General features: G+C 41.5%; 1 protein-coding gene across 2 annotated transcripts in view; it reads right to left on the reverse strand.

Annotated features, from left to right (window-relative positions):
* mfsd4aa (major facilitator superfamily domain containing 4Aa) overlaps positions 1-6901 on the reverse strand; it is a 23302-nt gene extending 16401 nt beyond the window's left edge. For both annotated transcript variants that reach the window (XM_028576368.1, XM_028576367.1), the window contains exons 1-3: positions 6494-6901; positions 1526-1724; positions 482-736 (exon numbers count right to left, since the gene is read on the reverse strand). In XM_028576368.1, the coding sequence (XP_028432169.1) occupies positions 482-736; positions 1526-1724; positions 6494-6726 (687 nt within the window). In that variant the 5' untranslated portion in view covers positions 6727-6901. The remainder of the gene's footprint in view (positions 1-481; positions 737-1525; positions 1725-6493) is intronic.
* Between the last annotated feature and the right edge of the window lie 8296 nt (positions 6902-15197).

Here is a 15197-nt window from a genome sequence, read left to right on the forward strand (position 1 = left end):
TTAGTGGTCCCCTAATACTGTATCTGAAGTCTCTTTTATATAGACCTTAGTGGTCCCCTAATACTGTATCTGAAGTCTCTTTCCTGAAATTCAGCCTTGGTGCAGAATTACAGCCACTAGAGCCAGTCCCACAATGAGCTTTCCTTAGGATGTACCATTTCTGTGTCTGTAGTTGGAGGGACGAGAAATTTACATGCCATGGGATCTCTAATGTTACAAAAAAAGTGCCCTTGTTTGACTGTATTATAAACCATTAATCATTACCTCACACCCAGAGTGTAAACGGAGAGTTTCCAGCCACAGCAGATGTTTCACTAAAACAAGTTCCCTCCCGAGACTTCAGCCAGCCAAGACGATTGCGATCGGTTTAAAAAAAATGCAAACAACCCAGAGGGTTTTTTTTTCTCTCCTATCCCAGCATGTATCTGTGGTGGAGCCAGACCTGTCTGGCAATGCGAGACTAATATTGACATGAACTCACATTGATAAGAGCCATGATCCAGAAAGCATACGACACCCTGGTGATGACTTCACCCTCTGTGTGCAGAGGATACTGGGAGATGTTGCGTATGGCTGCTCCGTGCCCGGCCAGGCTTTCGCGGAGGTGCTGTAGGTCCGAGGGAGAGGAGGAGTTGGCGGTCCAGTTGGCGCCCAGGACACAGGAGTCGTTTGCCAGAAAAGGATAAGCCACCAGGGGACTCACTAGTGCTCCGAGGCCTATGAAGAAATGCAAGGCCTATGGCCAGACGTGAACATAAATCTCCCTATGATTATACTGTCACCTTCATAATTATTTGGACAGTGACAACATTTTTGTTATTTTGACTACACCACAATGGATTTGAAACAAAACAATTAGAATATGCTGAGTGCAGACATTCGGCTTTTGATTTAAGGGTATAGAATTAACCATTTTTATGCATAGACCCCACAGTTCAGGGTACCAAAAGTAATTGGGCAAATTAACATTCTGTAATATTAAAAGGTGCAGTAGGTAAGACTTATAAAACTACCTTTCTGTCATATCTGCTGAAACTGACCCTATGTTCCAGTAGAACTACATGAAGCAGGTAATTAAATTAACAGCGTGTCATCACTGCTCATGCACACCCATTCATTCTCCCTTGTGGGGGGAGGGGCTTAGGAGACCATTTTGGGCTTTAGCAGAAAAGGGGGGGGAGGGAGGGACTGAGAAATTGTTGATGTTCAAATTTTTTGGCTAAGTAATATGCTAATCCTTTGCAGTCTGACTGACTATGTTGTGTGACCAATTGGTCATGTCAAAATATTGATAATTGCAGGTTCAAATTTCTACAATTTCTTTACTTCATCAATAAAGTCTATTAACCAGAAGGAACTAAATTATGTTATTGCATCACACACACACACACACACACACACACACACACACACACACACACACACACACACACACACACACACACACACACACACACACACACACACACACACACACACACACACACACACACACACACACACACACACACACACACACACACACCTGCAGGAAGAGGGCGGAGTCCTTCTGAAACAGCTTCACCAGCTGGAGGTTGGCAATGGTGTCAATCACCCCCATGGCTAAGCCAGCAATCGCCATGGCAACAGCCAGCAGTATCACGTGGTTACATAGCGGTATGATGGCGAACACGAGCGAGATGATGAGAGTGCAGGAGAACAGGGCCGACAGGGAGGACTGGAGTCTGGAGAAGACACAGAAAGAAAAGACAACACACCCAAAACATTCAGACTCACTCGTTGAGAAGTTTAAGGCTTTAAGTTTGAATCATTATATATTTTCTTAAAGGGTAACTTCAGGTCTAGAGATGGCCCGATACCGTTTTTTGCTTCCCGATACCGATTCTAATACTTGAACTTGCGTATCGGCTGATACCGAGTACCGATCCGATACCAGTGTGTCATATATTTCATTATGTTTTAACAGCTGTATACTACTATCCCTGTATGGATGTGATACGATTTATATCTTTGCTGTCGGTCTGGCTCAGGTTAAACTCTTTGTGAAACATGAACAAACACAAACAATGAATGTCGTAGAATTTTCTTTTATTATCCAGTCAGTTATAACGGAAAAAGATCATAAATCATCTACTTTAACGTAGATTTTCTTTAGGGCTTCTTTACGTGGTATCGGATCGGTGCACAAACTCCAGTACTTCCCGATACCGATACCAGCATTTTAGGCAGTATCGGAGCCGATACCGGATCATCTCTATTCAGGTCTTTTCAAACTGGACCCTTTTTTCCTATGAGTTTGTGTCTTATGGGAACAAAAATCTTAAAAACTGGTCCAGTATTAAGCAAGACCAGCTGCAAGTATGCAGCTTAAGATGTCCATCCATAGCGTTATTCCACTACATGGTACACGCTCGACTCAGCTCGGCTAGACTCGGCCAAGGTGCCCCGTCCTCCTTTTTCCATTCCAGATTGGCTGGTCGTCATAGCGACGCTGCACGAAACTGCCGTGACCTAACGCGACACACACACACACACACACAGAACGTCGAATTTGTGTCGTTTTTGATTCTCGGCATGTGGCTGTTTGCCAGAAGACACATTTAGTTTCTAAATAAGCTGGAGGCAGCCAAAAAAATCACAACGCTGGCTAAACTATTTAAAAATGGCAGGTTTGTTCAGGACACCCCCGTCTGTCGCTATAGCAATGATGACGCAGTGATTAGTGACGATTGATCTCCGACCAATCAACAGTCTGCAGGTTTTCACGTCACCTTTTGGTATTGCCTCAGCTCGCTTGAGTGATAGTAAATAAAGTACCTGTTGGCAGGTACCAGGGACTTTTTATCGTAATGGAAAACCAAAAAAGGCGAGTACACTCGAGCAGGTACCATGTGATGGAAAATTGAAGCCATTGAAGAAGGAGTTTCCATCTTGTTTTGATGCAGTAAAGTCACCTTGATGGTCTGCTGCTCCATTATCTTTTATTTATCACACCTCTACATTATATTTACCTTGTAGTCTCCTTATTTTCTGCCAACTTTCCACTCTCCTTTCAACCTTGTCTTAGATAACTAGGGACATTTCACCCAGAGCATGTGATATAAGGGACCAACATTATAATGTAGAGTGCATGTAATCAGTAGTGGCAGTAATAATCTGTCGGTCTACCACTTTGATCAAGATTAGAATATTTTAACAACTATTGCATGGATTACCATGAAAGTGTGTACATACAATCCATAATTGTCAGTAGGATTTGGATAACTTTGATCCAAAAAAAACAGGATTATCCTGATCCCAACAGGGGGTAGGATTTCAAGGTGGATTCCAGGAAGAAAATGTAGTAAAACTTTAAAATTGGTCAAATAATACATTTGTATCATTTAGTGTATCTGCACAGATACTCCTGGCAGAGGAACTAATCAAGCTGACAAATCTGCAGCAAACCAAAGCAAAACTTCAGATCCGCCTCCTAAAAGCAGGGCTTGGAGATGCTGGTCTCTCCTCCTCAGATGAAGAAGAACCCTGAACATTCTTTATTTTGTTACCTATTGGACATTTAACCTTTTTTTAAGACATTTTCAAAATATCCACAATGTATTTGTTAATGTATATTGGTTTTTACAGTCATTGATCTTAATGCCTTAATTAAAAAAAATGAGGAAAAATCCAGTCTTTAAGGACACCAATTTTCTTTGTGAATGAATAATGTATCGTAAATAAATAAATGTACTTCCTTAAAATACAGGGGGCATAAGAGGCAGGCAGACTTTTATTTTTAAAGGCCAGTTATGTCATGGATCCAGGATACTATGCATTCTGATATTCACCATACCCCCCCACCCCATATCATCACATACCCTTCACCATACCCCCACATCATCACATACCCTTCACCATACCCCCACATCATCACATACCCTTCACCATACCTAGAGATTGGCATGGGGTACTTTCCATAAAATCATCTCTCAATGCAAATCAAACCAGCTGTTAGGCTAACTGACATAAAACCATGCCGATCTCTAGGTATGGTGAAGGGTATGTGATGATGTGGGGGGTATGGTGAAGGGTATGTGATGATGTGGGGGTATGGGGGGGGTGCTATTTTAATTCCAAAGGCCAAGAGAACTTTATCAGGATGCATAGTATCCTGAATCCATGAAATGCCTTTAAAAATAAAAGTCTGCCTGCCTCTATGGGAATTTAACATAGGGGTGTACCTACTTATGCCCCCTGTATTTTAAGGAACAACATTTTATTTATTTACGATACATTATTCATTCACAAAAACAATTGGTGTCCTTAAAGGTTGGATTTTTCCCCATTTTTTTTTAATTCAGGCATTAAGATCAATTTCCAAAAGATGATTTTTTTATTCTTCTTTTTAGTCAACATTAGCATGGGTGTAATTTTTTGTACCTGTAACTGTATTTGTTGTAACTCAGATAAGGGGTCATAAAAGAAATTATGAATGGAAGTGGATGGTTGCTGTTTTTGTGTTTTGTCTCAAAATAAGAAAAACTTACAGTGAGCCCATGTTGGCTCTCCTACCTGTTCTTTACATAGCTGGTAGCCCACATTGTGATATGTTGTCCCCTTTAGAGCACTGGTAATCCGGATTTGGTAATCTTGAAAACTGTCTATCTGGATAAGGGTGATCCAATCCAATGTTGCTTTGAAAAACCGGCATAAAAGTAAAACGGATTACCTGATCCTGGATAGCAAAAAATGGGATTTCCAAATCCGGATAATTTTTATCCAGATTAAATGTTTTGAACAACTGGCCCCAGAGGATGAACCCTCGGGACTTGGGTGACAGCTTGACTTTTCCTCTAGCACAAACAGAAGGTCAACATTTTTAATTATTCTATGAAAGATCTCAACATCTACCTGATGGATTGGCAAACATTGTTACAGTCATTCATGGTCCCCAGATGATGAGTTCTGCTGACTTTCTATTCCATCTATTTCATGGGTGTCAAACTCAACTTTACTAAAGGGCCACACTGGGAAACAAGAATCATACCAGGGGCCTTTTATTTAATCAAAAAAGTAAAATATATTTGACTGTATTATTGCATGTGTCATATTAGTCTTCTCACTTACAGTTTGGTCCACATAAAGTCCTAAAGAAGTCAGGAGAAAGTTCCTCAGCCATTATAGAAAAGAAGCGCCCAAGAATGTTGGAAAAAGTGACAAAAATGTTGGAAAAAGTGACAAAAAGTAGGTGGGCCAAAATGTTTTGTGAACCAAAATTGATATGCGGGCCTGATCAAACACTTTTTTAACGGCTCCGGTTCTGGAAGTGATTTTTGCCCATTTAATTGCTCCATTGATGTTTCCGAATATGCGTTTAGAGTTTTAAGCCTGGAACCGAGCCAACCTGCTATAAGATTTATCGGGGCCATAAACCAGTTGATTCGGTGCAAAAAACATTTGGAAAATTGAATAATAAAAAGGCAAAAAAGTACAAGACTTTAAGCTTTAACTTTAAACGATCATAGACTTCAGTGGTAGCAGCTCACTAACCGTTTGCAGGTTCGCTAAACATTTCCATGGTACCACCAATCAGAAACATTGCTTTTTACGCTTAGGATTGTGGGTAGTGTAGTACTTCTCCATGACATCAGTGAATAAAACAAGGCTGATTTCATACAGACTTCTACAGGAACATGAAGGTTTTACAGCCTTGTAGATGTGGTCAGTCGACCGTGGAGGATTCAGACTTTATAGCTAATGATGAAGTTTCTCATAGAGAAAATTAATTGGATTTTCACTTCCGGGACCACATTGTTGAACTCTATTCAGTTGACATGTATTATTTTGAGTAATATGTCTCAATAGCGATTTGATTGACTGCCATGACTTTTACTACACACATTTCATCCCACATACGTATGAATTGTAATAACTTTTGGGATCCCCTGACTATTTATCCAGCACCAACATCAGATGACCACATTCCTAAAAAAACAATAGCATTAGTTGCCCTTTGAGTTGATTACTTATTAGCAAAGCATGCTACCATGCTAAACTAAGATTATAAACAAAGCACAGCCTCACAGAGCCGCTAGCATGGCTGTAGACACTTCAGTCTTTTTATATAGGGACAGGAAAGAGACTAGATGATAAGAAAAGAGCCCAATTACCCATCTAACAGAGCCTGCAGATGGCACACTAAAATTAAAATGGATGTGAAATGGATCAGTATCTAACATGAAACTGATATGTGACAATGTAGGGATATTTTCAGTCCCAAAGCTAAGATAAGATATAGAAAACCACCTTCACACAGTCCCATTCCCACTCCTGGTCACAGTTTACTGGCTGCTGCACACACAACACTCAAACAACCGACTGTCATTTGAATGGTGCAGATTTGCCAGTCAAATTTAGAATACAGTCAGGGCAATCACTTTTTTGGCAGACTAACTAGCCTACTGCCCCATTTCTGGCACTTCCCCACTCAGTGCTCACTTAACCCACTCACGTTTTCTTGAAGAGTCCTCCCAGGCTGCTGCCCACCAACAGGAAGAACTGCTGGGAGAAGAAGACCCAGGTGATCTGCTGCAGCGTGGACTGGGTCTGACACCTCAGGTCCAGCACGGTGGGTCCCAGGAAGGCGATGCACAGGCCGAAGCTGAAGAACACGCTCCAGTAGGTGAGGGTCTGCCGCCAGTGGCGCTTAAACAGCGAGCAGATCCGCTCGTCCAGAAGCTTCATGGCTCTACTTCTCGCTGCAGACGCCAAACAGCTGCTCGTTTACACCGAGACACTCAACTACACACACTGCCAACGAAGTCTCACGAGTCAGCCGTCCTGTTGGCGGACGTGGCGCTGATTGGCTCGTCTGCCGAGGTAGCGCCCACTTTTTGGCTGCTTTCAGATCAGTTTATCACTGGTGAATGAAGATTAGGGCTTGGGCCTGAGGCTACTCAGGTCGTTTTGACAAATAGAAGCAGCCTACCAATACAGCACTGTACAAACAGCCATTGGCGGAATGTAACTAAGTACATTTACTCAAGTACTGTATTTAAGTACAAATTTTAGTTACCTTTACTTGTGTCTTTTCTTTCCATACCACTTTTTACTTCTACTCGGCTACATTTCAGATAGAAATACTGTACTTTTTAACTCCAATACAGTTCATTTCATTTCATTTTATTATTTATCTCGAACAATCAACAATGTTGCAAAAGAAAACAAAATAAAAATCACAAAATAAAACACAAACAATCAGAATTTAACAAAAAAATAAAAAGGATTAGTTCAAGAAGGAGCAGGCAGAAGCAAATAGCTAATTTGGTCCTATCCGGCCCCTAGTTAGTTACTTTAAAAATTAAGACTTTTGCACAATTAAACACATGTAGGCTAGTTTATAAAATCCAATGTTTTATTATAAATGAAATTACCCAACAATAGGCCAGCTGAAATGACTAGCAGATTAAACATTTAGTTGATTGACAGAACTGTTTGGATCGTTTCCAGTTTCTAAAATGTGAGGATTTTTCTGCATTGAGCCCTTTTACTTTGAAAGCGATAACGTAGTTTCTGTCACCCCCATGAGGAACTCGAAGTGAGCCCTGCTTCTTCACACAGTTGCTAGTAGCCAAGGAGGACACGGAGGATTAAAAAAACCATGATGGACTCTTCAGAAGAGATCATTATTAGGGGTGTGCAAAAAAAAATTGATTCACATTCGTATCGCGATTCAAGCTCTACCGATTCAAAAACAATTAATTTTTTTTATTTTTTTCATTGTATGTCTTCTGCAATCATATGGGAAAAGTAACTACATTTACATAGTGGGACTCGTATTCTTTTTTTTTTAAGATTATGTTTTTGGGCATTTTCACCCTTTAATCAGTCCTTCCAGAAAAATGCGGAGTTTTTTGATGATTGTTGCGGCACGTTTTCTTAAAAAATGAGATGGAATATGCGGGATATTTATGCAGTTTTATGCGATAAAATTGTGGGAACTTGCAAAAACTGGTTTGATGAAAAAGAGAAAAAAAAAGTGATTCCCCCTCTACCAACTGAGCTATCCGGGCACCCGTGAATCGTTTTTTTTTTTTTAATCGAGAATCGTTTTTGAATCAAAAATCAATATTGAATCGAATCATTACATTTTCTGAATCGTGCACCCCCACTAATTATGTTCACTTGAGTTTCTGCGCGCGAAAGTCCCCGGCCGACCAAATCTTCTGAACATAGAAGTCATACCGAGAAATCCAGAGAGAGTTGTGTGGAGCTGATAGTGTTAATTAGCTTTGTAGCCAGTGTTTGAATTGTACCGTGGCCTTTGGGGGAGCCCACTTTTCGTGAGCTTGCGACTTAGATAGATACATAACAGCTACAAGTGTATGCACTATACAGGATTTATACTTTATCGACAGGAATTGATAGGTCAAACAGCAAACAGCCAGCCACAAATAGTCTATAAACAAAGCATCAGGCTGTCTTTGAGATTTCACATGAACAACGGTTAAAGTTACTCAGGCTACCGAAGAATACCATCATTCATCTGTTCAATAAGGCCTAGACGATGCACCCCAATCTTCCATCCTTAACCGTTGTGCCAGCAGTGTGTTGGCATTTGAAACGAGTGCTGTGTGTCCACAGTGTGTGCAGACTGTAGTTACAGTATCGCCTGAGGCCTTTTGGGGGAGCAACACTTAGGTTTTAGCTCCTGATCTCCCTGCAGGGAAACAGTCTTAAACATCTTTTTACTCTGCAAACAAAAGTGCATTGAGAGTTGCACCTGGAATTGCCTCCAGCCTTAAAATAAATTTTAATAAAATATTAAAATGTGAAAAGGTGGTGTGAAAAACATGCAGCTGTTACTTGCATCTATTCTGAATTAAACCAAAGGATGCAGCCAATGGCTAAGTGTGTACTCAAGATACAAAGGCATTATACTGTCAGCTATCTAGCATCAATCAATAGATCTCTCTCTCAAGGGTTAAAGACGACACAAGGGTTAACAAACAGCCATGTATATCGGCTCTTCCAGTCTCGCCACTGCTGGCTGTTCCGATTTAACGGGAGAGAGGAGCAAGAGGGGTTAGGATGGACTTAAGGAGACTTGATGTTGAAGTGAATTAGGTTTACATCGCCGTCATGCATGAATGAATGATATTTTTGCAATTTTACACGTAATAATCCATAATGATTACATTTCACAAAACTGAAATTGCACGTCAAAATAACACGCTGTTCATATATTTAGAGACCCGCCCCCAAATTTTTTTCACAAATCACGTTTTCAGGCGAGTCCGTGTCGTATTAAGGGGAGATGAGCTCCCCCTAGCTCCCCTGTAGGTCACACCCTGTTTGTAGCAACTCATTTAGTAGCTTGAATGTAACAGACGTTCATTAGTATGACAAAGTTATGGACCAAGCTTTAATAGGCCTACTTGAATTCCATTTTCCTCATGATACTTTCATACTTTTACCTAAGTAACATTTTCAATTGGGGACTTTTACTTACTACTTAAAGTTTAAAATATTGGTGCTGCTTTACATTTTGTACTCTCTTTAGCATCAACTTACTAAGGTGACCGACAGCACCATCTTCTGTTCATCTATGTTATTGTACATCAGCCTTTATACTGTATCCTCCAAGAAGTACATCATACAGTACCATCATAATTTACCACTTAAGTAGCCAGAGAGAAAAAAAAAAAAAAGACATTGGCCAGGTGAGTGTGTGCCAGAATCTTTAATAGTTTCCTCAATAATTAATTAATTAATCAATTATTCAATGACTTTCATGCCTGATGGCAGTCACAGAACATTCAATTTCAGTGTAGACAAATCACACAAAATATCACATCTTATACAAAATCTTATACTTATCTTTTATAAAACATTTAGACATCTGCAGTTTTTTTTTCCCCCGTTATTTTATTTTAAATACAGCGTTTTTTTTTTTTTTTTTTTATTTTTTAAACGGCATAAAACTCACTGAGAAAGATGAGAACATCTGTTAAAATACATATATATTATTCCTTTTTTTTATTACAGTATTTAAAATAGCTTAATTTACTACAACTAGATGCACAGTAATACTTCTGCCACTGAGGGAAGGAATGGGGCGGTTGGAAGTGTGACATCCACAACAATACATCCTTCTGAAGTCCCAGCAGGTGGCCCTAAGGCCTCCTACGCACTGGCTGTGTGGTGTGAGCGTGGCGTGTCAGTTGCGTGTCAGTTGCGTGTCAGTTGCGTGTCAGTTGCGTGGATTTTTCTATGTCTTTACCCACCAGAAAGGTGTCTGCTGCTGCTGCTAGCCTTGTCTGGACACATGGATGTTTCTCATAAACATAAATATATACTGATCTGATTACAGCAAAGACAACGTCGGCAGTATTGACGGCAAAATAGGCTCTGAAAATCAATAATTAGTTATTATTTTTTTTAAATTACATTACAGTACAGTACAGGCCAAAAGTTTGGACACACCTTCTCATTCAAATGCATTTCCTTTTTATTTTCATGACTATGCAGCGCTGTGGAGGGAGGTCTGGCAATGCCAGACTAGGGTTAAGGTTTGGTTTAGGTTTAAATAGGGGGGAAGGAGATCCCAATGGACAATTTCTGTAACTCTCCAAAGCCAACAACCTGAGAAGCATGTGTGTGATTCACGGAGCAATTGATCAGATGTGCAGACATGAAATACAAATTTAAACTTATCTTTTCATTCTTCACACAACTACTTTGGGATTCTTCGTGTCTACAAACAGTGAAACACCATAAATGTCTTAGAGGAGCGACTGCTCTCTGTTATCTTGTCTCACCACCTCTCTATGACGAAAGGCTTGTCACCCGACTTTAACTGTGGTTGGTCGGAACTTCAGATGTGGTTGGACAACATAACGTATGAACTAGTTTATTTCAACCGTTCTTTACCATTCTTTACCATACTTTAAAGTACTCCTATTATCCTCATTTTCAGCTTCGTGATTGTATTTAGAGGTTGTATCAGAATAGGTTTACATGGTTTGATTTTCAAAAAACACCATATTTTTGTGGTACTACACATTGATGCAGCTCCTCTTTTCACCCTGTGTGTTGAGCTCTCTGTTTTAGCTACAGAGTGAGACATCTCACTTCGGTTCCATCTTTGTTGGGAGTCGCACATGCTCAGTAGCTAGGTAAGGACTACTAGCCAGTCAGAAGCAGAGTATGAGGGCCCTGACAGTACCTAGGTAAGGACTACTAGCCAGTCAGAAGCAGAGTATGAGGGCGTGCCCTGACAGTACCTAGGTAAGGACTACTAGCCAGTCAGAAGCAGAGTATGAGGGCCCTGACAGTACCTAGGTAAGGACTACTAGCCAGTCAGAAGCAGAGTATGAGGGCCCTGACAGTACCTAGGTAAGGACTACTAGCCAGACAGAAGCAGAGTATGAGGGCCCTGACAGTACCTAGGTAAGGACTACTAGCCAGTCAGGAGCAGAGTATGAGGGCCCTGACAGTACCTAGGTAAGGACTACTAGCCAGTCAGAAGCAGAGTATGAGGGCGTGCCCTGACAGTACCTAGGTAAGGACTACTAGCCAGTCAGGAGCAGAGTATGAGGGTGTGCCATGCTAGCAGCTAGGTGAGCATTATAATGTTGGTCTCTGAAGTAAAGGCTGGACTACAACAGAGCTGTTTGGAGCAGTGTGTGAACAGTGTTTTCTGTTGGAGATGGTAAGTCCCTTTGGGGGACTTTGGGCTTTTTCACTTCGTAAACCTATAACATGCACAAAAAAAGATATATAACACAATAAAGGAAAGGGGAAAAGCCAAAAAGCATAATATGAGCACTTTACGTTATACTGCAAGTAATGTTTGATACTGCCTTCTGTGGTCCTACAACCAAAAGCTGCTCCGTGGCAATAGGTGCAGTAGAGCTGTGCAAAATACAGTATAAGGAGTAGTAGTAAGTTCTGCTGAGAGTAATTTGCTACTAGAAAGTACGTGTAGGCCATACTTTCCCAGTGTTCTACAATATGGGGCCTTATTTTGGAACCATGAAAGGTTAGACACAAAGGAAAGGGAGCAGAGGACACTTCTGGTTTGTGCAAATACTGTAGGAGACTAAGAAATACACACACTCATGGGGAGTTATTTACACACAAAAAGCAAATGGCTCCTAACACATTAGTACACTAGATCAAATATAGATTCTTCACAAGCAAAAATATCATGCACATTTTACTAAGGCAACTTCAAAAACTGGAGTGAAAGTCAGCTCCTAACGCTGTATAAAATGAAACCCCACACTGCGTTGAAACACGGGGCGCTGTAGCAAGGCAAGTCTGTCAGCGCGAAGCCATTTTACAATAGAGTTTTACTGTATATTCATGATGGAGTCAGATTTTATAGAGGCAGAGTCCCTCCCCTTCCAGTGGAACACCACATGTTTCAGAAAAAAATATGTAGTAATATGGGGAGAGACAAATAATATGTTGATCCGGTTTGAATTAAGCCATTAATTAAACATGTGATGTTCGTCAGTTTAAAAGATAATTTTGCAAGTTAAGAAATTCTCAGGTTGTCATAAAACTGATAAAAAGTATAAGACTGTGAAAATATGTAATTAGAAAGACTGCACACTTCAAAGTCGCATTAAATAGAAAATGCACCTGCTGGTCTTACAGGGAGGTGTGTTCAGGTGCATTCTGGGCGTGCTGGTCTTACAGGGAGGTGTGTTCAGGTGCATTCTGGGTGTGCTGGTCTTACAGGGAGGTGTGTTCAGGTGCATTCTGGGCGTGCTGGTCTTACAGGGAGGTGTGTTCAGGTGCATTCTGGGCGTGCTGGTCTTACAGGGAGGTGTGTTCAGGTGCATTCTGGGCTTGCTGGTCTTACAGGGAGGTGTGTTCAGGTGCATTCTGGGCGTGCTGGTCTTACAGGGAGGTGTGTTCAGGTGCATTCTGGGCGTGCTGGTCTTACAGGGAGGTGTGTTCAGGTGCATTCTGGGCGTGCTGGTCTTACAGGGAGGTGTGTTCAGGTGCATTCTGCGCGTGCTGGTCTTACAGGGAGGTGTGTTCAGGTGCATTCTGGGCATGCTGGTCTTACAGGGAGGTGTGTTCAGGTGCTTTCTGGGTGTGCTGGTCTTACAGGGAGGTGTGTTCAGGTGCATTCTGCGCGTGCTGGTCTTACAGGGAGGTGTGTTCAGGTGCATTCTGGGCGTGCTGGTCTTACAGGGAGGTGTGTTCAGGTGCATTGTGGGTGTGCTGGTCTTACAGGGAGGTGTGTTCAGGTGCATTCTGGTCTTACAGGGAGGTGTGTTCAGGTGCATTCTGGGCGTGCTGGTCTTACAGGGAGGTGTGTTCAGGTGCATTCTGGGCGTGCTGGTCTTACAGGGAGGTGTGTTCAGGTGCATTGTGGGTGTGCTGGTCTTACACGGAGGTGTGTTCAGGTGCATTTTGGCGTGCTGGTCTTACAGGGAGGTGTGTTCAGGTGCATTCTGGGCATGCTGGTCTTACAGCGAGGTGTGTTCAGGTGCATTCTGGGAGTGCTGGTCTTACAGGGCGGTGTGTTCAGGTGCATTCTGGGAGTATTGCTATCTTGAGGCAGCGGGAAGTGATCCCGCCATTGACCAACAAAAACCTGGTCTAAAGTCAATAACGCAGCATTTCATTGTTATTTTAACAGTAAAATTAGTAAATTAATTAGTAAAATGCTCCTAGGCTCGTGCACACTATGCTTGTTACACACACAGGGACGCACAGAAGCGCACACACATGCAGAAGATTAAAAATAAAAATATTAGGGTGCAAATCCTCCATCATAACAGCAATGCTCCAAGGTCCAAACGCGCCTGGCTTTTAAAAGGAATGGGAGATGATCTCTGATTGGTTGATGAATGGGAGATGATCTCTGATTGGTTGATTGCATGTTACACCAAAAACACACCTCTGATTGATGAAGACACTAAGGACAACCCTTTAGAACCAGGCACCCGGCACACGGATCCTTTTATCAGCCGTCAAACTAGCAAAAAGTGGATTTGGACACGCCCTAAACACACCTGCTCAATGGGCACTTCACGCTGTGCGCTCAGATTGTTAAAACAGGGCCCCATGTGTTAAATAAGGTTCCTTGGGGTCCACAGGAAGGGGAGGGACTTTGCCTCTCTACGGTAGGTTAAATCGGTTTCATGTGTGTGTACAGTGGGTTGCTACTGTGTCCAGACTACTTGTGTATGTACAACTTCAAGACTGGTGGGTGACATAACACACCCATAGCTGCCATATTTGTGACTCTTTAGACAGGGATCCAATAATTTCATCACTGATAAATCCTTTAAATTGTTTCAGTTACGCCAGCTTCTTAGCTAGCTGACATATCCCAGTAGCTAAACATCATTAGCTTCATATATTTTGCATTAGCTAACTTGTTTATGAGGTTGACCTTTTATTATTCAACCGTTTTAGAGGCTTGCAGCCTCGTGATTACATTTTGCAGCGTATTTAGCCTATTAGCTCATTTAAAGCTAACAAAGACTTAAAGCAACACTATGTAACTTTTCCCGCTTTGGTCCCCCTAAAGGTTGTCTCATTGGAACTACAGCTGCAGCTAAAAGTTACATAGTGTTGCTTTAACGTCACTGTCGGGTGAAAACCTTGTCTGTCCAAAAGTGCTGCTTTTCAGGAAATGAAAGGTCCTATGACATACTGCTTTTTGGATGCTTTTATATAGACCTTAGTGGTCCCCTAATACTGTATCTGAAGTCTCTTTTATATAGACCTTAGTGGTCCCCTAATACTGTATCTGAAGTCTCTTTTATATAGACCTTAGTGGTCCCCTAATACTGTATCTGAAGTCTCTTTTATATAGACCTTAGTGGTCCCCTAATACTGTATCTGAAGTCTCTTTTATATAGACCTTAGTGGTCCCCTAATATTGTATCTGAAGTCTCTTTTATATAGACCTTAGTGGTCCCCTAATACTGTATCTGAAGTCTCTTTTATATAGACCTTAGTGGTCCCCTAATACTGTATCTGAAGTCTCTTTTATATAGACCTTAGTGGTCCCCTAATACTGTATCTGAAGTTTCTTTCCCAAAATTCAGCCTTGGTGCAGAATTACAGCCACTAGATCCAGTCCCACAATGAGCTTTCCTTAGGATGTACCATTTCTGTGTCTGTAGCTTTGTCTCTCTCTCATGGGTGGGCCAAATTCTCTGGGCGGGCAAAGCAGAGAA

The sequence above is a fragment of the Perca flavescens genome, chromosome 4, assembly GCF_004354835.1.
Source record: "Perca flavescens isolate YP-PL-M2 chromosome 4, PFLA_1.0, whole genome shotgun sequence".
Classification (NCBI taxonomy): Eukaryota; Metazoa; Chordata; class Actinopteri; order Perciformes; family Percidae; genus Perca; species Perca flavescens.